The 26,303-nt window shown below is 42.0% G+C and overlaps 1 protein-coding gene across 2 annotated transcripts; it reads left to right on the forward strand.

Moving 5' to 3' along the window:
• The first annotated feature begins 2,177 nt into the window (after window positions 1-2,177).
• Window positions 2,178-26,287, forward strand: LOC139370527 (ERO1-like protein beta). 2 transcript variants are annotated; one of them, XM_071110075.1, is made up of 16 exons: window positions 2,178-2,700; window positions 5,500-5,619; window positions 7,673-7,756; window positions 8,152-8,193; window positions 14,211-14,293; window positions 14,469-14,542; window positions 15,211-15,331; window positions 17,464-17,510; window positions 17,975-17,989; window positions 18,102-18,128; window positions 18,990-19,082; window positions 19,513-19,759; window positions 21,471-21,540; window positions 22,121-22,207; window positions 22,984-23,117; window positions 24,212-26,287. In XM_071110075.1, exons 1-16 carry the CDS (start codon window positions 2,530-2,532, stop codon window positions 24,270-24,272), a joined length of 1,476 nt encoding a protein of 491 aa, XP_070966176.1. In that variant the 5' UTR covers window positions 2,178-2,529; the 3' UTR covers window positions 24,273-26,287. The 2 variants fall into 2 exon arrangements, with proteins under 2 accessions (XP_070966176.1, XP_070966177.1); XM_071110076.1 differs by lacking the exon at window positions 2,178-2,700 and adding an exon at window positions 3,635-3,842.
• Window positions 26,288-26,303: the final 16 nt, after the last annotated feature.

Raw genomic sequence — 26,303 nt, forward strand, 5'->3', positions numbered from 1 at the left:
TGTCAAGTAGCCTATCAGAAGCTTCTAAAGCCATTACATTTTCTGGGATTTTCCAAGCTGTTTATTAAAGGCACAGTCAACTTAGTGTATGTAAACCTCTGACCCACTGGAATTGTGATACAGTGAATTATAAGTGAAATAATCTGTCTGTAAACAATTTTTGGAAAAACTACTTAGGACATCTACTTTGTGCATGACACAACTGAATTGCCAAAACTATAGTTTGTTAACAAGACATTTGTGGAGTGGTTGAAAAACAAGTTTTAATGACTCCAACCTAAGTGTGTGTAAACTTCCGATTTCAACGGTAGGTAGAGGTAAAGTGACTATGCATGGATAATAAACAGAGAGTGGCAGCAGCGTAAAAATGGGGGGTGTGGTGGGGACAATGCAAATAATCCGGGTAGCCATTTGATTAGCTGTTCAAGAGTCTTATGGCGTGGAGGTAGAAGCTGTTAAGAAACCTTTTTTGACCTAGACTTGGTGCTCCGGAACTTCTTGTGGTGCGGTAGCAGAGAGAACAGTCTATGACTAGGGTGGCTTGAGTCTTTGACAATTTTAGGTCCTTCCTCTGGCACCGCCTGGTATAGAGGTCCTGGATGGCAGGAAGCTTGGCCCCAGTGATGTACTGGGCCATACGCACTACCCTCTGTAGTGTCTTGCGGTCAGACGCTGAGCAGTTGCCATACCAGGCAGTGATGCAACCAGGCGGATGCTCTTGATGGTGCAGCTTATAATTTTTGGAGGATCTGAGGACCCATGCCAAATCTTTTCAGTCTCCTGAGAGGGAATAGGCGTTTTCAGTCTTGGTGTGTTTGGACCATGTTAGTTTGTTGGTGATGTGGACACCAAGGAATTTGAAGCTCTCAACCTGCTCCCCTACAGCCCCGTCGATGAGAAAAGGTGTGTGCTTGGTCCTCCTTTTTCTGTAGTCCACAATCATCTTCTTTGCCTTGATCACGTTGAGGGAGAGGTTGTTATCCTGTCACCACACTGCCAGGTCTCTGACCTCCTCCCTATAGGCTCTCTCATCATTGTGAGAGATCAGGCATCACTGTTGTGTCATCGGCAAACTTAATGATGGTGTTGGAGTCGTGCTTGGCCATGCATTCATGTGTGAACAGGAAGTACAGGACGGGACTGAGCACGCACCCCTGAGGGGCCCCTGTGTTGAGAATCAGTGTGGCAGATGTGTTGTTACCTACCCTTACCACCTGGGGGCAGACCGTCAGGAAGTCCAGGATCCAGTTGCAGAGGGAGGTGTTTAGTCCCAGGGTCCTTAGCTTAGTGATGACCTTTGAGGGCACTATAGTGTTGAACACTGAGCTGTAGTCAAAGAATAGCATTCCCACATAGATGTTCCTTTTGTCCAGGTGTGAAAGGGCACTTTTTAAAATTATTATATGCAAGGCAAAATAGAATGCCATTTTATTTTCTCTTGCAGAACAGTTCAAACAACTGCCAGTAGGGCATCCAGCAGCCTGTCCTGGTCCAGGTTCTCCACCCTGGGGGTCTGCTCTGAGGAAGATCTCGTCTTCTTCCTCAGGTAGTTGCGGAACCTCTTCCAGGCAGAGAACTTTAGCTTTGCAGTAGAGAAAGCCTCAGTTTCCTTGTCATCGGCATCATCATGGTCCTCCACTTCAGCCACTTCAAGCAGAGTGTCCTCTGTGACGAGCTGGTTGGACAGGGGGAGGCTGACCTGGACTGGCTTCTGCTCTACAGGAACTCATTCCTCCTTCAGAGTGAGGATCTCCTACTCACACTTCGGAAAATTGGCAAAGGACCAGGAAGAGTCTCCATTCTCTGAGGAGGGATCAGCATCTTCCTCCTTTTACCAAACAGCCTTGCAGTCAATTAGCCTTTCCCCAAGAGGGTCTGATGCAGAGATCTCGATATTGTCTCTTTGGCCAACCTCTTCCAACTCAGTGCAAATCATCACTGACAATGTTTTAACGCTTAGGGCCTAAGGAAAATCTAACTGGAGACTAGATATGAAAAAAATACATCAGCTAGTGCTGCAAAAATGACACTGCCACAAATTACAGTATATTTTTCATTAGGCTATTATAACTAGTCACCTGAATGCGTTTCACATGTATACACACAGGATGTAAAACACGCAGTAACATTTTATTCATTTTTACCGTACGTCCTTCACCTGTACCCCTTTGCTTTCCGTAGCTGATTTTTTTTCAATCGTCTCGGGTCGACAACTGTTTTTTTAGATGGCAAAACTTGGGATTTTTGGATTTGTAAACATTATTTACAACGACTACTGGTGATACTAGACATTATCACAAGTTACTTCTGAAGATACAGTCGTACAGCTGTCAGCTTTGGTTGGAGACTTTCATTTATCATTACGACAAGCGAAGAAGATTTTCTCCGCTGTAAGGTAGTGCGCACTAGCAACAACAAACGACGTTAGCTAGTAGCACATCATCATTAGCTAGCCTGCCAACTATCCAGTTACATTTCAAAACTGTCCTTTGTTTTTGTCTTTCCTGGCACGTTGCATTTGCATCAGTGATGATAAAAAACACGATACAATCCGCAGGACTTCTGGTTTTGTTGTGGTTGTTATTTGGGGACTTTGTCTTTGTTCTGGGTTGGTTTCACAACAGAGTCAAAACGTACAACAACCAATATTCTTCCAAAGAAGATGCTCCTGACAGTCAAGACCAGAGCTGTTTTTGTCACGTAAGTTCATCCAACTTGCAATATCAATGTCCGTTTGGAAAGGCTAAATGACTAGCGTTTTCTACTGTCACGTTAATTTGACGTCATCATACCGAGATAGCTTGCTGGCGCCTTAACACTGACTTATCCAACTTTATGGACAACCGGGCATAACATCTAACAATATTGTTTATTTCGCCTTGCACATCGAAACACTACAATGGGTGGATAAAGATACTCTTAGCCAACTATTTGTTTTTTGTAATTGCTTGTAATTGCTGTACAGTGTAATTTGACACAACCAATATCTCGTGCTTGTGCGCATCTCAACTCAAAATCATAGTCGAACTTTCCCTTATCATGCGAATATCTGATTTTAATTCACCAAATCTGCCACTTCCAGTATCACGCGTGTTTTGTATGCCTATCTCGTGCAATGTTATATTGCGGTGTATGTTTTCTTGATGTTTGTCATTCATGCCGACGTTCGAAATTAGTTAGGTACTAAGATGAGTGGTTGTGTATGTGATCGACGGCTGATTTGACCCACATACTGCAATCCATTTTTTTTATACTATGGAACGTGCCTTTTATTATTTCTAACAAGTTGCACACACATGAGTAATATGAGAAGACCGAGACGTGGTGTCGTCTGATTGGCCATACTAAAGTTTCCTTCCAATGAGTTTGTGGGACATGTAGTCTTCTCTTCCGTGAGTAATACTTGTTTTAAATGTCCTTGAATCGAAGTAAAGACTACACACGTCAGGTATAGAGGCGGGACTAAGTTTGACAGCTGCAGACACATCTTGTTTGGAGGCTAGGCCTGGGCAGGAGAATTATGCACGAGGAAAATAAGTGGTCTGAAATGACAGCTCATCCCCAGGTTAGGTCAGAGTCTTCCCATCAACTCTGGCAAACTCTCACCTGTCTGAAGTAGGATACAGCAGTCCCTAAGGCTGGTCTTATTTTTGTAATTTGAAACTATTGTTAAAGATAGCAGCTCCTCAGAGAAATAGGCAAATTAAACAAATATTTTTAATTAACAACAACCAGGGAAACCACTCAATGGTTTTGAATTCACCAGCATGATCAGAGGACTTTGTTACTTATGGACGGCTTCACTGCTTCCCATTACATTCTCTGGACAGCTACACTCAGAGGTCAGATATATGGTTATGTTTCCAGCTGTGGGCTATATGATGATGCTTGTGTCAATGTACAACTGTTAGTTACATTTCTGACATATTGTCACAATGACATAGAATAAACTGAAAGAGAAACGTCTTTCTGCTCTTTGTATAGTAGCCAGTTTGTGAAACTAGTTGTCAGTAACAGCTGGTCAGATAGGCTACCCGGTTTTCACCTCCTCATGACACACAACCACTGATGTGAAAGTGACTGAATAGTCTACACAGTGCTAAGAGAACTTAATTTCATAGAGTTCTTGCAACATGCAGTTTTGCGCAACTTGTTCTTATAAAATAGTGTATGTCTCTGCTTTGGTGACAGTGACCCACATACCTTTCATACGACTGTAGTTAGAATATACTCCTGAAATGAGTTTTTAACAAATATATTTTCTGTAACACCATTTGCATTGATTGGCTCTAGACCTGAATACTTTATGATGAGAGAGAGAGAGAGAGAGAGTGGGAAGACTTAGGTGTCTTCTGGACCAGACCGACGCAGTTGGTCTATTTCATTATGCATGGGGGAGTTAAGCCGGTTGTCCGCAGGTATCAAATGTATGAAAAGGTGGAGGGAGAATGGTACATGTTTTGGTAACCAAATTTTGGCCAACAACCTCAACCCGGCAGCTAGGGACAAATGTCGTCATGCTGCTTAAGTGTTTTGTTGTGTTTTAGAGTAGGGGGCAGTTTTAAAGTAGGCTAAATGTGTGTAAGAGGAAGTTAACATTTGCAAGCCAGCTTTTGCCCTCGTTCTGTCCTTCTATCTCTGCCACCCCCCCCCCCCCTTTGGGAATATTATGGAGGGTTTAGGGTCCCTCCATAATTAGACCCTCCGATAGCCACTTTGACAAGTCAACGCTGCTTCAGAGCGGAGTGTTATCCCATAACGCACTGCGTTATTTTATTTTGTGCAATTTCACCCCAACAAGATGTAGTGGTGTGCTTTATGAATGTAAAATGCGGCCCGCCAATGCACGATTGAACATAGCGCGGCTATTATGGATCATTTATTTTGAGCGGTAATGGCTAGAAACAAGCTAGACTAGTTTTACTATTAAACTTAATGCTGCTATTGTTTTTAATTTCGTAAAGCAGCATGTGTTTCTTAACCAGGCAAAGGGTGACTGGTTAGCTACAGAGAAACAAAAGAGTCACCTGTGCGATGTGTTTAATTGGCAGTGGTGCTTGAGCAGAACCTGTCTGCCTAACCTGCCCACACTCATCGTTTTTTCCCCTGCAGCTCACCAGCTGATGTAGGCTAGGCTGTGTGTGGCGGGTTCTTCGCACTGCTGAACAGAGCCATGCTGCGCTTCTAATACTGTTAGTATTAATTGTGCTTATCACTGAAAAGCTCTCAATCTCTCCAAAAACGCTTGTCCAGCCCACCTAGTAGTCTGATTTTACCTACAGAGATAATTTAGTCTTGTCTCGTTTTAGTCAACTGAAATGAACAATCTTTTTTGTTTAGTTATTGTTTTTCCTGGGTCTATTTAGTCAGTTATGGTGTAGTCAATTGCCACTGAAAAATCGTTGTTTGACTAATATTTTAGTCACTATTTGTGTGACTAAAATTAACACTGGTGTACAACCTTAATTCTTAAGGCGTTCTCTGTGTGGTTTCCCTCAGTTGACAGGCGTCTTGGATGACTGCTTCTGTGACATCGAGAGCATCGATGTCTTCAACAACTTCAAGATCTACCCCCGCATTCAGAAGCTGACCGAGAGAGACTACTTCAGGTACTACAGGGTAAGTACTAAATAGACTTGCAGAGGTGACTAAACATCCCCCTCTGCATCTTGATCCTGGACTTACTGACGGGCCGCCCCCAGGTGGTAAAGGTAGATAACAACACATCCGCCATGTGCCCTCTTCACGATTGTCTTGGTGTGCTTGGACCATGTTAGTTTGTTTGTGATGTGGACACCAAGGAGCTTGAAGCTCTCAACCTGCTCCACTACAGCCCTGTCGATGAGAATGGGGGCGTGCTCGGTCCTCCTTTTCATGTAGTCCACAATCATCTCCTTTGTCTTGATCATGTTGAAGGAGAGGTTGTTGTCCTGGAACCACACGGCCAGGTCTCTGTCTCATCGTTGTCAATGATCAGGCCTACTAATCCTGTTGTGTCATCGGGAAACTTAATGATGGTGTTAGTCTTGCAGAGGATGTCTCCGCTTGGGACTAATGTTCTTGTTGGAATTGTGCTACTCTTGTTTACATTATAATGTCCAGGGGTGTATTCACTAGGAACCAAACGGATGCAAATGGGCTGAAATATGATGGGACTAACCTGAACTTGTCCCATAGGGTTGGTTGTTTAGCAACAAAACCATTGTGTTAGCTTAGATTGTTGACATGTTGGAAAAAATATATAAATGAGCTTATGGTCTCAAATAAATTGTTAGTTGTTGGTTATATCTAGCTAGCTAGCTAGCTAGCTAGCTAATTTTAGCCATATTAGCATAGGCATAACATGAGTCAAAACAACATCGCACCGAGCTAAAACGAGCCACCTACGATTCCCAACATGGCATCTTCTTGTTATTGTTGCTAGCTATCTGACTGTTCAGAATCATAAACCCACACGGCCTTCTGCCTCATTGATGCTTACGCATCATTTTTGTGACGTTGTAAGCCAACCCTTCTATAAGAAAGGCTTGTTTTTGTTGCAAAACATTTTCCGTTGCAAAACAGTGTGCTCTAATGAATACATCCTGACCAGGAAAAACATGCTTGGGCCCTTGTTACAGCAAAAACGAATTGACCGTGCGTTTCAATCATGGTATGTGATACTTGTCAGGTACAATAAGTGTGAAAATTAGATGCTCCTCATACTGAAACCTAGGTATTAGAAAGAATGCACGAGGATGACATCACCGTGTGGATGTAACTGAATCTTAAAGGAAAATGCAGTAGGTCAAGTCCAGTGCTGACAAACCTTGTCATCCCTCTTTCCCAATCATCCTCTTTTGCTTCTCTAGACAGTCTTACGAGTTGCCCATATGTAGAACCTGATGCAAATATATCATTCTCTCTGATAACAGGGGACAGAGTGCTGGTACATTTGTATAACTGCTCGAACGCTTTCCCAACACCTAGCATCCATAAGGAAACATTGAGGCCCATCGAGTCACTTAATCTTTTCACAAAGACAGTAAAAAAGAACAATCGCTGTGTGAGTCCAGCTGTTGCGTTCATACACCATTCATACACACCAAGCCACCTCATTCTAAAGGCAGAGTGTATTGCCCTTTTCTCACTGTGAACATCCCATCAGGAACTCTGAAAAGGAAGAATGGACTCATAGGAACATCCATTAATATTTTCAGAATACTCATCTGGCCCCTAGTGTGATAATCCGAATAATTTTCTGTCTGCCGCTGGTTAGTAATCTGCTCTACTAGTCACCATCCCATTGACCGAGCGATGCTTTTGAACCCGCAGACAGCGTGTCACCTTTTTCTAATTATGAAGTATTCTCCTCACACTGTCGCCTTCGTATGAGGTTGACGTCTCCAATGACGAGCACAACTGGGGGAAAAAGGTCACCAGCAGCGACTATTCCCTGTGGCGTTTACGACGGAGCTCGTCTCTGGAACGTGTCAACGGAAAGAGAATCTGAGTCATTTGTTAACATCATTATTTGAGACGCTTATGCTCATACATATAAGTCTAAATTGGGAAAACAGTGAATTTAGTCTAGCTGTTCTGTCTTGCCTGTCTCCAACACATCACATCTCTGTGTGACGCAGTCACTTTCATAGCATATACCATGCCATCCCAACTCTTCTCTTCTCCACAGGTCAACCTGAATAGGCCCTGTCCCTTCTGGGCCGACGATGGCCACTGCTCCATCAAGGACTGCCAAGTGGAGCCCTGTCCAGAGGTCAGTTCAACTGACCCACAATTATCTACGTTGGTCCCCAAATCGACTTCTAGTATTCATTACCCACAGGCACCTCCTGTAGGTCTGAAATGGTTAAATAAGTATTGGCAATGTGGTGAAAATTCCACGTAGGCTACAACAAGGTGGAGCTATTATTAGTATATTGCTAATCACTCTAATTATTTTAGTTCTAGGCCTACAAGAAGAGACCGGGGCAAGGGCCCCTAACCCTTAGTGGGTTAATTTACAATTGTTAATATACTGTTTCCCGAGTCTTTGTATTCTAATCTGTGTTTTCTGTTAGTTATAGCTTAGCCTCTGCGACCTGCGTTCTGCGTTGTTGACAGTGATCTTCACCAGTCCCATCGGTTTTCTTTGTGTGTGTTTGTTTACAGAGCAAGATTCCAGTGGGAATTAAGTCTGGAAACTACAATAGGGTAAGGCGGTCACTCCCCAGACAGACAGGCAACGTTCACTCAGCCATTCAACTCTAATGAATACAAACACACTCTACACACACGTTAAAATGAAAGGGAAAGAGAATGTACCATATGCACTCTTTATTTTCATGCAATATGGCAAAGAAACAGGAGTGTGCTTAACTATGTTTTAAAGGGAATTAGGGCAAAGGAGTACGTTAAACAGATAATACTGTTTAAATTGATGGCTAGAAGGATTTCTAATAGTTGGATATGTTCTATTTTATATCTGATTTTACCTGAGGGTCTCTGGAGTGTTATGTACATGTAGGCTAGGCTACCTCTAGAGAGCAGACAGAAATAGGAAAGAGAAGCAAGCGTTTGTTTGCCTTGTCACAGTGTGGCCAGGTAAATAGTGTGTGTGCTTGTTCCAGCACTTTCTGACTAGGTTATGTCCAAAATGGCACTCTATTCCTTATATAATACTCTACTTTTGACCAGAACCCTTTGGGCCTAGGTTGTTATTTGGGACGCAGTCTCTGTCTGTCTTGGCTGCTGATTCCGTACTTGGTGGCCACTGAAATCGCTCATTACTCTCTGCTTGTTTTTGTTCTCTTCTGCAAAGTTTTTTTTTTTTGTACGTGCCCTAATGAACACAACTCTGGCGTAGGGCCTTCTGTTTATCTTGTATTGACCCACCAGTGTTTGTTGGACATCTGGACTGATTGCCAGTCAAGGTCAAATCCGGCCACATCTTTAGTTAGTGGGAAAAGTTGATGTTTGGACACATCGGTTGAGCTTTTCAATGGGCGCCTTGTTTGGTGTATTTAGTCCCATGGCTTTTTCACACTTTCCACTCCAGCAGGGGCTATACACATGCTAGGGGTAGTAACATGGCTATAGGCTACATTATGTAGCAGTTTTAATGAAATCGACCCCATCTCATAGATTTTCAACCAACAGCGTTAAGCCAGACAGCTCTTCAAAACTGTACAGTAGTTTATTAGCCACATCTGGTTTGACCTCCCGAGGTCTCTGGTCCCTTATTGTGTGGTCTGTTGTATGAGGATTTTTGCCACATCACCCCCAATGTTAGGGGTTAGCGTTAAGTGTGCTACTGGAGACGTGTGAGGAAAAAGGCTGATTAAATTCACAGTTAGAGCTGTGGTGGTGATCTCCCACAGCTGAAGGCACAGAGGGAGAACTGTCTAGCATATTCTAGGCAGCGTTGGCTAGAGACGCTATGTGGCCGGCGACGTGGCCATGCCGCAGGAAAAAGCACAGCAGGTGTGTGAGGTCGTGACGAAACATTAGCTGACTGTGCACATTAGAGTTGTTTATTTAGCTTTTAATGCTTCGTTGCTAGTGGCATTAGCTTAACTTATTTGTTTAGCCCCTCAGGCATTTATTTTCTTGATTGACTTTCTATTTGAAAAGTTTAGTCCTATTGCAGACAGTGTGTGAAGAACTCAAGTTGAAGTCTGCAGAGTAGTATATGAAGGATTTAGCCTAATTGATATGAAAGACTGGTCGTTCCATTTGATTTCAATCACCGTTTGACTGCACCCCTTTTGATTTTAACGAAATGTTTAAAACATATTTATGGTAGTGGTCAGAAAGTAGCTTTTTGGGCTTGAATGCTAAAACATTTAGGAGATCAAGGTGCTCAAAGATGACCCATTTTGCATACCCTTCCTTACCATGAGACATCCACGTCTTCATCACTGGAAAAGATGGGTTGAGTTTGATATAAGCTTTTAAATTACGCAAACATTTACTACTAGGACAGACAACCCAGCTCAAAGTTATGCAAGCATGGCAAAACACCGTTTGTAGCACACACAAAACAAATATTAGGCAGCAGCGATCTTAAAACAAGAGGTGATGTTCTCTGCTGCTCCAAGAAGCTTGATCTTGCAAGCTAACATTAGCAAGTTATCAAAATGAACAAGTTAGTAAAAACCCAGCTTGAGATAATTTATTTATAGATCATTTAATAGTTATAGGATATATAGCTGGCAAACAGTAGTGAATTTCATACAAGTGTAACTTGATCACCTCACTTAAGTTGTGCTGCAGGAGTGACTCACCCATGTTGCTCGTTGTGCTTCTTTGTAAATAAACATGATTGGCTCAAACTGCTGTTTTTGGGGAACTAGTACTGATAAGTTTCATAATGAAAAAATATTTTTTAACGGCCGAAATGATGAACGCAATCTGGCTTATCTATTACCTAGTGGACAAGTTGACTGCAGGTATTTATATATATATATATATATATGTATGTATGTATGTATGTATGTATGTATATGTATGTCACTTACCAGTATGCTAACAACATGCTAACAAGTACTAAGGGATCAAATCAAATGTATTTATATAGTCCTTCGTACATCAGCTGAGATCTCAAAATGCTGTACAGAAACCCAGCCTAAAACCCCAAACAGCAAGCAATGCCTCCCTAGAAAGGCCAAAACCTAAGAAGAAACCTAGAGAGGAACCAGGCTATGAGGGGTGGCCGGGTGGAGATTATAACAGAACATGGCCAAGATGTTCAAATGTTCATAAATGACCAGCATGGTCAAATAATAGGTCTGGGACAGGTAGCACGTCCAGTGAACAGGTCAGGATTCCATAGCCGCAGGCAGAACAGTTGAAACTGGAGCAGCAGCACGGCCAGGTGGACTGGGGACAGCAAGGAGTCATCATGCCAGGTAGTCCCGAGTCATGGTCCTAGGGCTCAGGTCCTCAGAGAGAAAGAGAGAGAGAATTAGAGAGAGCATACTTAAATTCACACAGGACACCGGATAAGACAGGAGAAGTACTCCAGATATAACAAACTGACCCTAGCCCCCCGACACAAACTACTGCAGCATAAATACTGGAGGCTGATAAAAGAATGCTATAAAGAATGCTCATAAAGAATGCTAACGAGCATATTTTGTACAGTTTCTTACCTAAACTATACAAGTAACTCGAACGCTACTCAGTTTGTTGCATGCAGGGCCACCACTTTAGTTTTAGAAGTGGGGGGGCATAACCTGGTGAATTTGTTTGGGGCATCTAAAGCTAATTGCCTGCATTTTTACACAATTCAATATGTCATTTCCATTTAGAACAAAAAGTCAGCATAAATGCCCACAGTCGTCAAGCTAGGTAGGAGATCATAATTACATTTAAGTGAATAATAAGACTGAGCTAGATCGACGGTAATTCAATAATAAATATTGTGTTGCACCTAACAAACTCTTCAAAAGTCTTTTTTTAAAATGTTTTTTTTAAATTGTCTTCATTAAGAAATCCTCTATATCAAATTTCAGCCAGAACGACCACCCAGCCCGAGCCACCTGCATGCCTGACCCCCACCAGTCTCCACCAATTTCCTTTTAATTTTCTTAATTCCAAGGGAAAGTTTTGGAAACAAAAAAAACAAATAAACGCACCTTAAATATACATTAACACACAGAAACCGCAAATCTTACAAATAATTAATCTCATGGGACTAAAAGTGTAGAGCTCTTTTTACTTGCACACAATATAGCTAGGTCGCCCTGTCTTGTCCCTAGGGGTCCAACACCCTGCAGTCCCCAAACCCAACCAACACACCCCACTCAGCTTTAGGATCTTAGTGAAACAATAAATTATTAGTTTCGGTTGTGTTAGGCCAAGATCAGAGTGACAACCCACAGGACGGCACACCCTCAGGGCCAGGACTGAGCAGCCCAGCAGCTAGGGATTGCCTAAATGGGTATCTCCCTTGACGTGGGCATGTTTTCAATACAGACTCCTTTAGTCGTACTGTAATCCTTATAAAACAGGTATTCCCAAACTGCGGTACGCCAAATTAAAATGTGATTCTCATTTCAAAACAGAAGAAAAAAAAATGTTTACAGTCCATTTATATTTTCTAACGTTTGGGTGAGGTTTTTTTCTCGCCTGAGTAGCCTCATTTCACTGCCAAAAATAAAATTAGACCATCTAGTGTGGAGCGAAATAACAACACAATGTCAAATACAGGTAGCCTAGTCAAATCATTTACATCCAATCACGTTACTCTCTCGGGGGAATTCCACATACGGTATGTAGCCTAAAGTAGCTGCTGCTCATGTTGGTATCTGTACTGATGGCGCAAAAGCCATGACAGGGAGACCTAGTGGAGTGGTAACGCGCATGCAAGCAGTTGCTCCCGATGCCACTTGGGTACACTGCAGCATCCACCGAGAGGCTCTTGCTTCCAAGGGAATGCCTGAAAGCTTGAAAGACGTTTTGGACACTATAGTGAAAGAGGTTAAAGCAAGGCCCCTGAACTCTTGTGTATTTTCTGCACTATGCAATGATATGGGCAGCGACCATGTAATGCATTTACAACATACATAAGTGCGCTGGTTATCAAGGGCAAAGTATTGACACGTTTTTTTAAATTAAGTGACCAGGTTAAAGTTTCCTTTACTGACCATCATTTCCACCCTGTCTGACCGCTTGCATGATGACGAGTTTCTCAAATGACTGGCCTATCTGGGTGATGCTTTTTCTCGCCTGAATGATCTGAATCTAGGATTACAGGGACTCTCCGCAACTATATTCAATGTGCGGGACAAAATTGAGGCCATGATTAAGATGCTGGAGCTCTTCTCTGCATTAACAAGGACAACACACAGGTCTTTCCATCATTGTATGATTTCTTTGTGTGCAAATGAACTCAAGCTTACGGACAATGTCAAATGTGATATAGTGAAGTTCCAAAAACTCCTGTGGCCTTCTTTTCAAATTGTCATGTTTCGTTTCTAAATGTCTGCGCAAGAGTGAAGGTTTCCCGTGAGAGAGTAATGGTTAATGTGATTGGATGTAAATTTTTTGACTAGGCTACCTGCATTTGACATCTTGTTGTTATTTCGCTGAACACTAGATGGTTTGATTTTATTTTTCGGCAGTGAAATGAGACAACTCAGGTGAGGGGGGGGGGGGGAACTTCACCCAAATGTATAGCCGCGTTGGAAAATATAAATGTACTGTTTGAAAATGTGAAGATTTTTTTTTTATTAAATGTGAATCACATTTTTATTTGGTGTACCCTTGACGGCATTGCGCATACCCCAGTTTGGGAATACGTGTCCTAACGTATTGCACAAGTTGACGACAGGTATTTACTTAAAAAGTAGCCAAAGTCTACGGAGTAGTGGGGTGATATGGGAGAACTTGGGAAGGTTGAACACCAGACAGGCTGCAGTGTTCTGGAAAAGTTGCAGAGGTTTGATGGCATAAACTGGGATCCCAACAGACAATTGCAGTAGTCCAGACGGGATAGGACGATGGCCTGGATTAGGACTTGCGCTGCTTCCTGTGTGAGGAAGGGTTGTACTCTACAGATGTTGTAGAGCATGAACCTGCAGGAGCGAGTCACTATTTTGATGTTTGCAGAGAACGACAGGGTGTTGTCCAGGGTAATGCCAAAGTTCTGTGCACTCTAGGAGGGGGACACCGTGGAGATGTCGACCATGATTGAGTCGTCTTGGAGCGGGCAGGTTTTCCCCAAAAGTAAGAGCAGCTCTGTCTTGTCAAAGTTGAGCTTGAGGCGGTGGGCTAACATCCAAACTGAGATATCTGCCAAGCAGGCAGAGATGCGTGTCGCCACCTGGGTGTCAGAAGGGAGGAATGAGAAAAGAAGTTGAGTGTTATCTGCATAGCAATGATAGAAGAGACCATAAGAGGATATGATGGAGCCGAGTGACTTGGTGTATGGAGAGAAAAGAGGATGGGGCCTAGAACCGAGCCCTGGGTGACACCAGTAGTGAGAGCATGCGAAGTGGTTCAACATTGAGCACGTCTATCTGTTTTGGCATTCAGGTCCAAAAAGTAACCATGGGCAAATATGTATGGAAGGTTTGGTTCAAATCAGAAGGGGTGCCATCAAAAAGTGATTTAAATCCAATTGAACGACCCAGCTGGAGCATTTTTCTTAGGCTACAGATTTTTTCTTTAAAGTTATCTTACTTCTTCTAGCTAATGCTATTTTATCTTTCTATCCTTGTGGCCAGTACTCCCAGGTAGCCAACACCAACACAGACATAGTAGATTGTGAACAAGCCCAAGACCTGGGGGCCATTAACAGCACCCTGAGGTAAGAGCAAATGCACACGCATGCTACTTCCCTAAAAGGCCTCATACATACATACATGGGCATCTGTTTTGATAAGAAATTACTAAACCAACACTGCAAAACATGGTGGTTATTTCCGATGAATGAAAGCATTGTCCGAGAGTGGTTTTCTGTACTACTTTTCTTCCTCCTATAGTAACTATAGTAAAGAGGCCTTTGAGGACTGGGCCCGGCACGATGACGCACAGGACCACTTCTGTGAGCTAGATGGTAAGGCCCACTCTTCTTACACTTCAATTCTCCACCTAAGAGACTTATTGACTTTTTAGACGGTGCCTATCTTTTCCATTTGTATGGGATCGAGGTCGGTGTATTTCTTCTAAGACTGGAAGGGGAACTTTTGGCCAGTGTGTGAGAACCGCTTTTATCAATTGTTCTTGGGCGTGAGCTACGCTACAAATCTTGGAAATAGTACCAGAACTTAATTATACGCTCAGTGATCTTTGATGGCAAACGCATGTAACTGTCTGAGAGTATCTGTTTAGAGAGGTGGAGACTTCTCTAGTCTCGTTAGAATATTTTCTAACACGTCTCCCCCCCCCCAGAACATAATCAAGCATCTGATGAAATTCCGAAAATATTTAGTTCTGGGTGTCTGAGATTATACGCTCAGCAACGCGAGCCTCTCGTGAAGCCGCACGTCTTACATCCAGGTTTCATTCAAATTAGTAGGAGCGTCTCATGCTCTCCTAATAGTGTGCATTTAGTGTAAAAGTCACTTTTTGAGGTGTGAAAACATCGGACACATTTTGTTATTGGTGTCAAATACCCCTTTAACATTGACAAGAGATTTTATAAGGTGTATCTCAATAGTGAAAGTGATTCATCTATCCATCCATCCCAATGTTCTCTCATTCTTCATACCTTTCTTCTGTCAGATGAGACGTCACCAGATGCAGACTATGTGGACCTGCTCCTAAACCCAGAGCGCTACACTGGCTACAAGGGCCCCTCAGCCTGGAGAGTGTGGAACAGCATCTACGAGGAAAACTGCTTCAAGTGAGAGACACACACACACACACACACACACACACACACACACACACACACACACAAAAATAAACTTGTGCACATGCCTCCTAATGCAGCTTTACACACACATTAATAACATCCTGTTGCGACTCTAGGGGGCAGTATTTTCATTTTTGGAAAAAAAAACATTCCCGTTTTAAACGGGATATTTTGTCAGGGCAAGATGCTAGAATATGCATATAATTGACAGCTTAGCATAGAAAACACTCTAACGTTTCCAAAACTGTAAAGATATTGTCTGTGAGTATAACAGAACTGATGTTGCAGGCGAAAACCTGAGAAAAATCCAATCCGGAAGTGCCCCATATTTTGAAAGCGCTGCGTTCCAATGAGTTCCTATTGAGCTGTGAATGTGCTATCAACCAGCTTACGCTTTCTACGTATTCCCCAAGGTGTCTACAGCATTGTGACGTAGTTTTACGCATTCATGTTGAAGAATAGCCGTAGGCGGCTACATTGCGCAAGTGGTCACCTGATGCCCCCAGAGAAATTCTCGCGTAAAATACAGAGGTAGCCATTACTCCAATCGGTCCTACTGAAAAGCGAATTGTCCCGATGGATATATTATCGAATAGATATTTGAAAAACACCTTGAGGATTGATTATTAACAACGTTTGCCATGTTTCTGTCGATATTATGGAGCTAATTTGGAATATTTTCGCCGTTTTCGTGACTGCAAATTCCGGGCGATTTCTCAGCCAAACGTGAAGAACAAATGGAGCTATTTCGCCTACAAAAATGATATTTTTGGAAAAAAGGAACATTTGCTATCTAACTGGGAGTCTCGTGAGTGAAAACATCCGAAGCTCATCAAAGGTAAACAATTTAATTTGATTGCTTTTCTGATTTTCGTGACCAAGTTACCTGCTGCTAGCTGGACAAAATGCTATGCTAGGCTATCGATAAACTTACACAAATGCTTGTCTAGCTTTGGCTGTAAAGCATATTTTGAAAATCTGAGATGACAGGGTGATTAACAAAGGCTAAGCTGTGTCTCAATATATTTAATTTCTGATTTTCATGAATAGGAATATTTTCTAGGGATATTTATGTCCGTTGCGTTATGCTAATTAGTGTCAGGGGATGATTACGCTCCCGTATGCGGGATGGGGAGTCAGTAGAGGTTTTAACTCAATCTCTCACATGCCTACTTGCGCACGGTCCACTCACACACACCACGAGGGACATGTTCCCTAATCTGTAGCTAGCTGAAATATTTCAGCTTCCCTCTCTTCGATGGGCTGATGTACAGTCAGGTCCATAATTATTTGCATGTGTGCATCAAAGATCCACCACCATATTTTACTGCAGTTCTGTTTTCATGTCATCTGACCATAGCACAGGTTCCTATCAAACTCTAGGGGGCGCTATGGTCAGATGACATGAAAATAGAGTTCTTTGGCCACGCACACCAGTGCTGGGTTTGGCATCAAAAAAGGGAAGCATATGCAATAAAGTACCTCATACCTATGGTAAAATATGGTGGTGCATCTTTGATGTTATGGGGCTGTTTTGCTTCCACTGGTCCTGAGGCCCTTGTTAAGGTCAACGGCATCATGAACTTTACCAAGTACCAGGACATTTCTGCCTAAAAACCTGTTTGCCTCTGCCTTGGCTTCAAGTGGACTTTCCAGCAAGACAATAACCCGAAGCACTAATCAAAATCCGCAAGGTAATGGTTAGCCACAGAATCAACATTTTGCAATGGTCATCGGTCTCCAGACTTGAACCCCATTGAAAACCTGGGGTTTGAATTGAAGAGGGCAAGTCCATAAGCGCAGGAGAATGATATGGAACGGTCTAATATCCCTGCTACTGTGTTATCTAATCTCAAAGAATTTTAGAAGGGGAGGGTGCTATAGTATTAAAAACAGGGGTGCCAATCATCAATTGTATTAGTGTAAAATAATATAATTTCCCAATTACTTTGAAGATACAATATAGCTCACTATTTGTATTATTAATTTTTATTTTATAGTATTTGTTTCCTATTTGTTTTGCTCGTCTTTGTCAAGTGTGCCAATAATCATGGACCTGACTGTATGTCTAGTGATTAATCCAGTATAGGGTCTGATTGCGCATTGTTTGTGGTTTGCAGGCCCAGATCAGTGTATCGGCCCCTTAACCCACTGGTTCCGCCCAGAGGTAAGGGATGCTCTTCTTGGACTGTCTTGTCTCCATTGTCCTTGTCAGGGTGGCCTGTATTTTACACACTTAAACCAACAGCTATTTTTGATTTACATTTGCCCTGTGTATTCACATGCTTTCACTTCGCTATTAGGTTATAATAATAGTTTTCATATTGTTTCCAGAATCATTTCTAGAAATGTGTGTGTGCATATTCAGCTTCTGTGTAATAGCTAATGTCCTCTCTCTATCAGCTTACCTGATGGTAATAGATTGTTGATGGTGGTAATTAAAGCAGGGATTTTGTTCGTTTGCCTTGCAGTGTTACTTGAGTTATTTATAAGTAAATACTGTAGAGTTTTCTCCTCCAGATGTCTTTGTGTGAATGCGTGTCCTCATGCATGTGTAATATTAATAGCCCACAGTACGTGTGTAACATGCCTTTGTCCTCCTCTCTCTTTTGTATTTTTTCATTCCCATAGGAGGAGATGATGACGGTAAGTTGGAATTTATGCATGTTAATCTATGTATATTGAATTGTGCTGTTTATAATATGCTTTCATGAATGCAAACTGACACGAGGCCTATTGTCGTCTTGTATCCGTGCAGGCGAAGGTTTCTACAACTGGCTGGAAGGTAACTTTAAAAATGTATTTTTATCTCATCAAATTATTTAAAAAATTCGTTAAATTAGCATTATTTTCACTTCAAACACACAATATATTTTGGAATGAAGCAGTGGTACATCTTTTATCAGCACTGTTACAACCTACAGTAATTTCCCTGTATGAGACACCACAGGACAGGTAGAAACTTCTAAATGATTTCCACTAGAATGGGGTTATTTGTAATTTAGTCCGTTTCAGAATCAATTGAATGTTACGAGTCATCGTCGAATGCCCCTTAACCACACCACTCAGAACAGCCACTCACATCCAAACTACTTCAGCCGAGACGCTCTCTCTCTTCAACATTTTCTCTTGACAATGGGTTTTCAACATCTCTCAGGTTGCATCCCAAATGTCATATTTTCCCTATATCATGCTGCACTACATTTGGGGGCGCTGGTCAAAAGTAGTGCACAATATAGGGAAAAGGGTGCAAAAAAAAAAAGTTCCCACTTTGTATGCCTTCATTAAGTTTTTTTTCCCAGGCAGACAGTAGTGATGGAAACCTATTGGGGTGGGCTACAAAGAAACCAAACACAGTTATATTCCTTGGCTCTAGTATAGAGAAGACTATGAAATAAGCCTTTGTTGTGAATGTCCTGTGACGTGCAGACACACTTACTGGACCAAGAGAGGGGACTCTAGTCACTCAAATGCGATGAGTCGACAACACACATACACAGTGATGGCAGAATTTTTCTGAACTAGGGGTGTGTGTGCATGTCTCAAGCTTTCTTTTTTTCTCCTCTTTCTCCCACCACTCCCCCCTCTCTCTTTCCATCACCGCTCTACACACTCTCTCTCTCTTTCGCCCCATCCTCCCTTCTAGGTCTGTGTTTGGAGAAGAGGGTGTTCTACCGGCTCATCTCTGGTCTCCACAGCAGCATCAACATCCACCTGTGTGCAGAGTACCTATTGGACGGTAGGAAAAACAGACCACATCCTCTAGATAGATGTCAAAACAGTCATCAGCTTTATATGGTCATAGAATTATAATTCTTAGACTCGAGGTGCTTCTTCTATTCTATGGCAATTTTGATGATGAACCGTGGCAATTTGGGTGGCGGATTCTATCTCTGGTTGTAGTAATGTGTGTGTGGTGTATTCGTGTTTGTGTGAAACCAATTGAGCATTTTCTGTATATTTACTCTACTTTTGTAAGTGTTCTTGTATTGGGATACCTTCATATGGGTCTGTTTTATCCTTGTATAACTGATTCACTGTGTTTACTTCTTCGTAACATCAATGCATAAAGGTTGAAAATCAGTGGTCCCAATTGTTCACCCTAACGTCATAACGTTGTGCCAACGGCAATGTAACCCTCACTATTCACTCACTCCTGCTCTCGTCAGAGGGCTGGGGCAAGTCCCTGTGGGGCCCCAATGTGCAGGAGTTCCGCCATCGCTTCGACCCGGCCGAGACCAAGGGCGAGGGTACGCGGCGCCTCAAGAACCTCTACTTTCTCTACCTGATCGAGCTACGCGCCCTCTCCAAGGTGGCGCCCTACTTTGATCGAGCCTTCGTCAACCTGTACACGGGTGACCGTCAAGAGGACCGAGCTACCAAAGAGTTACTGCTGCAGTTCTTCAACGAGACCAAGTTAGTTTTTTGTTATTTATTTTACATACACTACTGTTCAAAAGTCTGGGGTCACTTTGAAATGTCCTTGTTTTTGAAAGAAAATATATATTTTTAACATAACATCAAATTGATCAGAAATACAGTGTAGACATTGTTTTTTATATATATTTTTTAAAATAATTTTACCCCTTTCTCCCCAATTTCGTGGTATCCAATTGTTTTAGTAGCTACTATCTTGTCTCATCGCTACAACTCCCATACCGGCTCGGGAGAGACGAAGGTTGAAAGTCATGCGTCCTCCGATACACAACCCAACCAAGCCGCACTGCTTCTTAACACAGCGCCATCCAACCCGGAAGCCAACCGCACCAATGTGTCGGAGGCTACACCGTGCACCTGGCAACCTTGGTTAGCGCGCACTGCGCCCGGCCCGCCACAGGAGTCGCTGGTGCGCGATGAGACAAGGATTTCCCTACCGGCCAAACCCTCCCTAACCCGGACGACGCTAGGCCAATTGTGCGTCGCCCCACGGACCTCCCGGTCGCGGCCGGTTACGACAGAGCCTGGGCGCGAACCCAGTCTCTGGTGGCCCTTAACCACTGCGCCACCCGGGAGGCCAGTGTAGACATTGTTAATGTTGTAAATTACTATTGTAGCTGGAAACAGCAGCAGAAGGCCAGCATCCCGGAGTCGCCTCTTCACTGTTGATGTTGAGACTGGTGTTTTGCAGGTACTATTTAATGAAGCTGCCAGTTGAGGACTTGTGAGGCGTCTTTCTCAAACTAGACACTCTAATGTACTTGTCCTCTTGCTTAGTTGTGCACCGGGGCCTCCCACTCCTCTTTCTATTCTGGTTAGTGCCAGTTTGTGCTGTTCTGTGAAGAGAGTAGTACACAGCGTTGTAAGATCTTCAGTTTCTTGGCAATTTCTGGCATGGAATAGCCTTCACTTCTCAGAGCAAGAAAAGACTGACGAGTTTCAGAAGAAAGTTATTTGTTTCTGGCCATTTGGCGCCTGTATTCAAACCCACAAATGCTGATGCTCCAGATACTCAACTAGTCTAAAGAAGGCCAGTTTTATTGCTTCTTTAATCAGATAAACAGTTTTCAACTGTGCTAACACAATGGCAAAAGGGTTTTCTAATGATCAATTAGCCTTTTAAATTGATAAACTTGGATTAGCTAGCACAATGTACCATTGGAACACAGGAGTGATGGTTGCTGATAATGGGCCTCTGTACGCCTATGTAGATATTCCATTAAACATCTGGCATTTCCAGCTACAATAGTCATTTACAACATTAACAATGTCTACACTGTATTTCTGATCAATTTGATGATATTTTAATGGACAAAAACAAGGACATTTCTAAGTGACCCCAAACTTTTGAACGGTAGTGTATATTTTATAAAGGAATTTAAAAAATATATTTATAGAAGAGATAGTGAGAGAGGAGGGTGACAGTGAAGAAAGATCGAGAAATGGTGGATAAATTTGCAGTAGGCTGGATTCAAACCTATGCCAACACTGTAGACATGTGCCAGAGGCTGTAGCATTACAGCTAGACCAACCAGGCCACAAGACCAATTGAGTCTTAAGGATCTTTCGCCCTACTGAACTCCAGGGCTTCAATGAGACCATGAGTTTCAGTTCAAGTGGTCGGTTTTGACTGTGAATTAGAGCGGATATTGTCTTGGCTTTGAAATAACCGTCTATTCTCGTCTCCCAGAGCTTTCCCAATGCACTTTGACGAGAAGTCCATGTTTGCTGGGCAGAAGATCGAAGCAAAAACGTTGAAGGTGAGTCCACGCATCTCACTTTCATTTCACTATAGGTACCACATAGCAATGCTAACTAACATGCTTATATTTGCCATAAGCAAATCGTAGAATACTTTTGACCCTGTATCTCAATGGTTTGGTCGCGACCATAGTTTTGTACAGTGGGACTTAATTTGGACTGTAGAGAGCAGATGTGTCTATACAGACGTTTGTGCTAGCTCACTGCGCGAGCAGCTAACTAAATGAGCCAGTATTCGGTCAACAGACAGTGTTTTTTTTTTATGCACTGTATAATGATTTTGACGCGTCCATTGAACTTGACTTGACACATTCATGATACGGCCTAGTAGACCTACATAATGTACATTTAGGCTGACATGAAGTCATAATAGCTAAGCTAATGACAAATGACTTGTGGTGTGTGTGTGTGTGTGTGTTTAATTCCTCAGCCTCACTGATTATGACTAAATCTGTTCAAATTACACTGAATTAATGCAGGTGTTTGCAGGCTATTTATCCACATTGAGCCTAGCTCATACCCCCACAGGATGCAAAGCCTGAAACATTCATTCAGTCTCTCTCCCCTCGTTTTTACCAGGAGGAATTCCGGCTACATTTTAAAAACATCTCCCGGATCATGGACTGTGTGGGCTGCAGTAAATGTCGACTGTGGGGGAAGCTACAGGTACGCCATTTTGTCACCTGTGGACCCATGGTTATTTGTTAGCGGTAGTTACCCATTATCCGCTATGCTATAGTTAGCTGTTATGCAATGAGTGCTATTTGTAGATGTGATCAGACAATTTTTCCTTTATTTCTCTTTATATCAGGGTTATTTAGTTACTTTGCAAATTACAGTGCAACTTGCTTCAGTTTAATACATACTGTGGAAAATACATCTTAAATTGTTGATTAAAAGGATACTTTTCTGATTTCAAACTGATCCCGGCACAAATTATAAGCAGTAACAATACCCTTAGGACAATAACCAAAACCAATGGATTTTGAGTAAAGTCCAGAGGAAGGAGCCATATGGAATTGTACCCTATATCGTGGGACAGTGCTAGATCTGATGATGTATAGGAATATATTACACACCAGTATCCACATTCAACGTTTCTGAGCAATTTACTGGATATCAAATATGTTCATAAGGTAAAAAGAGACTCTGAACATTGAAATCTACGCTCCCATTGTGGTTCACGGGCGACAACGTTTCAACCATTTTGGCAGTGTCTCAATCCGGGTCCTGGGGGGCCAGGATAGCACAATCAATGTCTTCATAGACTTGATGATTAGTTGAATTAAAAGTGTGCAGGACCAGGATTGAGAAACGTTAAAATAATTATACGCTCATGAAACCTTATCATCAGTAAACCACGTGGGATCATGGATTGGCGTGTGTGAGATCTCAGGCTTTCTCACATGATAAACCTATTGCTCCCCAACACCCCATTGCAGACCCAAGGGCTGGGCACAGCGTTGAAGATCCTTTTCTCTGAGAAGGAGATCAAGAACCTACCGGAACACAGCCCCTCTAAGGGTTTCCAGCTGACACGCCAGGAGATAGTGGCCTTGCTCAACGGCTTTGGGAGGTTGATACCACTTTTATACACGTTGTGTCTTTATGGCTGGCACTACTGCCTTGGAAACTGGGTGGTGTTCATTAGGGCACACAATGGAAAATGTTTTAAAATGGAAAACAAAAATGATAATTTCATGCTGGAAAAATACAGATAGTCCTTTGGTTTCAGTCTGTTTTGTTCCCTTTGGTACGTAATGAACACAGTTGGCCTCATGACAGGGGATTCATATTATTTTCCACTAATCCTACCACCCCTCCCCTAATTGGATTAAACTAAAACAATAACACTTAGGCTTCAACTTCCAGCTTATACACACTATATACATTTTTACCCTCATCCTTTACCCTCAACCTTTCCCATCTATTTTTGATTTCTATTTGCCATATTTTTAACTGTGCTGTTTCACAAAAGTTCTGAACCTATATACATTTTACAGACACAGAATATTTTGCATTTGTTGTGTTATTATTAGTCCCACCCTTCTGCTCCATTCAACTCCTCCATCTATCTCTCAACACCATCCATATTGGATTTCTATTTGCCATATATTTTTCAACTGTGCAGTGATGCTTCACAAAAGTTCTGAACCTTTCTATTCTTATAGTTTCTACAGATTGTAAATTAAAGATACATTTTTTTGCTAAAAGTATAATATAATACTTTTTGCAAAAAAATGGTATCTTTTAATTATTGTTATTATTATTGATTGACTGACTTTTCAAATCACTAAGTATTGCTATCTGCAGCGTTAGCGCCAGGTAAATGTTGCAGTTCTTCAACCATTACTGGACCTGTGAACAAAAACAAGCTACATATGGACAGTCCCCCATATATATTACATTCTATTGGTTGCAAGAATTTAAAAATTTGAAGTTTTGAATCCGGTATCGTTTTGTGTATCAGTTCATAAACCATGTGCTGTGGAATTGGTACATTCAAGTAGTGTTAGCATCTCTCTCGCGCTTTCTCTGTCTTGCCATTTCAAATTACTATTAGCATGACATACATTTAGTAAATATTGCCAAATATTGCATACATTGTCATAAATAGTTTCTTAATCTATTTCTCTCCTCATCTCCTCCCCCCTTCTGTTTTCTCGCTAGGCTCTCCACAAGCATCCACCAGCTCCATAGTTTCCGTGCCTTGCTGAAGGAGAAGAGGTAACACCCTTCAACAGCACTACCACCACCTAGCCACCAGGTGGAGCAAGCCCAGAGGGAACTGCAATAGTCTTATTCCTCCCCAGAATAAGATCAAGTTCAGGGACTTCAGGATAGACACTGAACCCCCATCCCCTCCTCCCTCTATGTATAACTCTTCTTCTCTCCCCTTCCTTCTAAATCTAGGTCTCGTCTTTCCATAGAGCATAGCGCTCAATGTGAGAAATCTGTACCTCCATTTCGTTGTTTTTAAATGTTTGTTTTTACTATTGTGGGTGAAAGTGTTCACCATTTCAGGCATACTAGTTGTGAGCTAGACCCATCAGTGTGTGTGTTTTTGGTGTGTTTGGGGGAGTACTTGTTTGTTGGTGGTCGCCAGTTGCAGCTAAATGATACCGAGAATTAGGATTCATTCCATACTTTTACGACCACAAACTTAAGCATACTGCGTTTTGCTATCCTAGGGGTGTAACCTTTTTTTTCTGTGTGAGTGAGTGCCTGTATTGAACGAACGTCTATGTGAGCAACTGTGTCTGCTGTTGCTTTTGTCTGTGCATTTAGCTGTTTAGGGGTGTTTTTAACATCTCCACGTGGCAATCCAGTCTTTCTGCGCATCACAAATGTATTATATAAAGCCTCGTTTAAATGTGAAAAAGGAACAATTTGCGGATTGTGCATCTGTTGACAACGATAAGCTTGCGTCACTTCTCTCATACCTGTTCTATTTGGTGGCAGAACGGTTCCTGGTGTTTTATTCTTATCCTATTGTTTTATTGGTTTTATGAAAGACGAGACTTGCCAGGGTGACGGCAATCCCAAATGTGTAAGAGGTGTTTTCATGGCAATGTAAAAGCAAAACCAGTATTTGTTTCATAGTTCACTTAAATAAGCTGTCATCCTGTGAAACTGCCATGTTGGAGAAGAGTACTGTTAAAGTATAATGGAGAATGCAGCCAATGGTGTGAAAAGAAGCTAATCGAAACGAGCGGTGGGATTTGTTCTCCCATGGTGGTCAAGTTCACTGGTGTCTTGGTGAGCTTGCCGTGTAAATCAATTCAAAATGCATACGCGTAATGGCATTTAACGTCGCGCAACCTTTTTAAACCGTCATACCCTTTAGGGCTGGGACGATACCAGTATCGTGATACTCGTTATTATCGTGGCAAGGAAACAAAACACAAAAGCGGATTTAACTTCTTTAGGAAAACAGCCCTAATGCTCCCCACACTATACGTCTTTTATTTCTGTCTGAAGTAGGTATTTCACCATGTGGACCAAAGATTTTACAATGCCTTTTTTTCTTTTCTATCATGTCAAAGAACCTTTTGAGTTTTTCCACCATATTAGTTAGAAAATGTCACAAGCAAAGATTGCCTTATGTGCAAAGATCAAACAATCGGTAGCCAGACAATACCTGTGTAATACTTTGTAACACGTGTTTTGTAAAAGAAAAATCTCTATCCAATCAAACAAAGGTAGACATGGGGTCCAGTAAGTAGGAATTGAGTCAGTGGTAGCTGTCGGATGCTTATGCTAACATAAATAGCAACGCTAATGTCGCCTTGAATGTGAACGCTATGGAGATTGAACAAGCTGTTCCTTCTTGACTTAAAATGAAGGAAATAGACAAGATAAAATATTATCTTAGAGGAAAAGCGTGCGTGTCTGTCTGAGCCTTGCATGCTTTCAAAAACACCAGAACGTCCTGTGCAATCCACTTGTCTGCCTTAAGTTCCAAAAAAGTGTTTTAAAAATAATAATGATTAAAAAAAGCTTGAGCCTGCTTTCTTGGATGAAATCCACCATTTTGTCTCCAATGATCTCTACGCTCTTCTGCTAGCTCTGCCTTTGTAACATATTCAGATGACCCAGGAAGTTGTACTATTTGTAAAAGGAAAATTACTGAACTTTTTTCAATTCTATATGAATATATATATAGTTGCACCTGTATTGATGTGTATTCTTGTTTGATTATATTTATTTGAACAGAGGAATAAAAATGTCTGGTTGTCACTCAAACTTTTTGTGCATCTTT

The sequence above is a fragment of the Oncorhynchus clarkii genome, chromosome 17, assembly GCF_045791955.1.
Source record: "Oncorhynchus clarkii lewisi isolate Uvic-CL-2024 chromosome 17, UVic_Ocla_1.0, whole genome shotgun sequence".
NCBI lineage: Eukaryota > Metazoa > Chordata > Actinopteri > Salmoniformes > Salmonidae > Oncorhynchus > Oncorhynchus clarkii.

Bases quoted from the DNA above. Each gene is read 5' to 3' on its own strand.
- LOC139370527 (XM_071110075.1), top strand. From the start codon at position 2,530: ATGATAAAAAACACGATACAATCCGCAGGACTTCTGGTTTTGTTGTGG. The intron at 15,332-17,463 runs GTGAGAGACACA...TGTGGTTTGCAG, and splicing joins TACGAGGAAAACTGCTTCAA to GCCCAGATCAGTGTATCGGC. The intron at 21,541-22,120 runs GTGAGTCCACGC...CGTTTTTACCAG, and splicing joins TCGAAGCAAAAACGTTGAAG to GAGGAATTCCGGCTACATTT.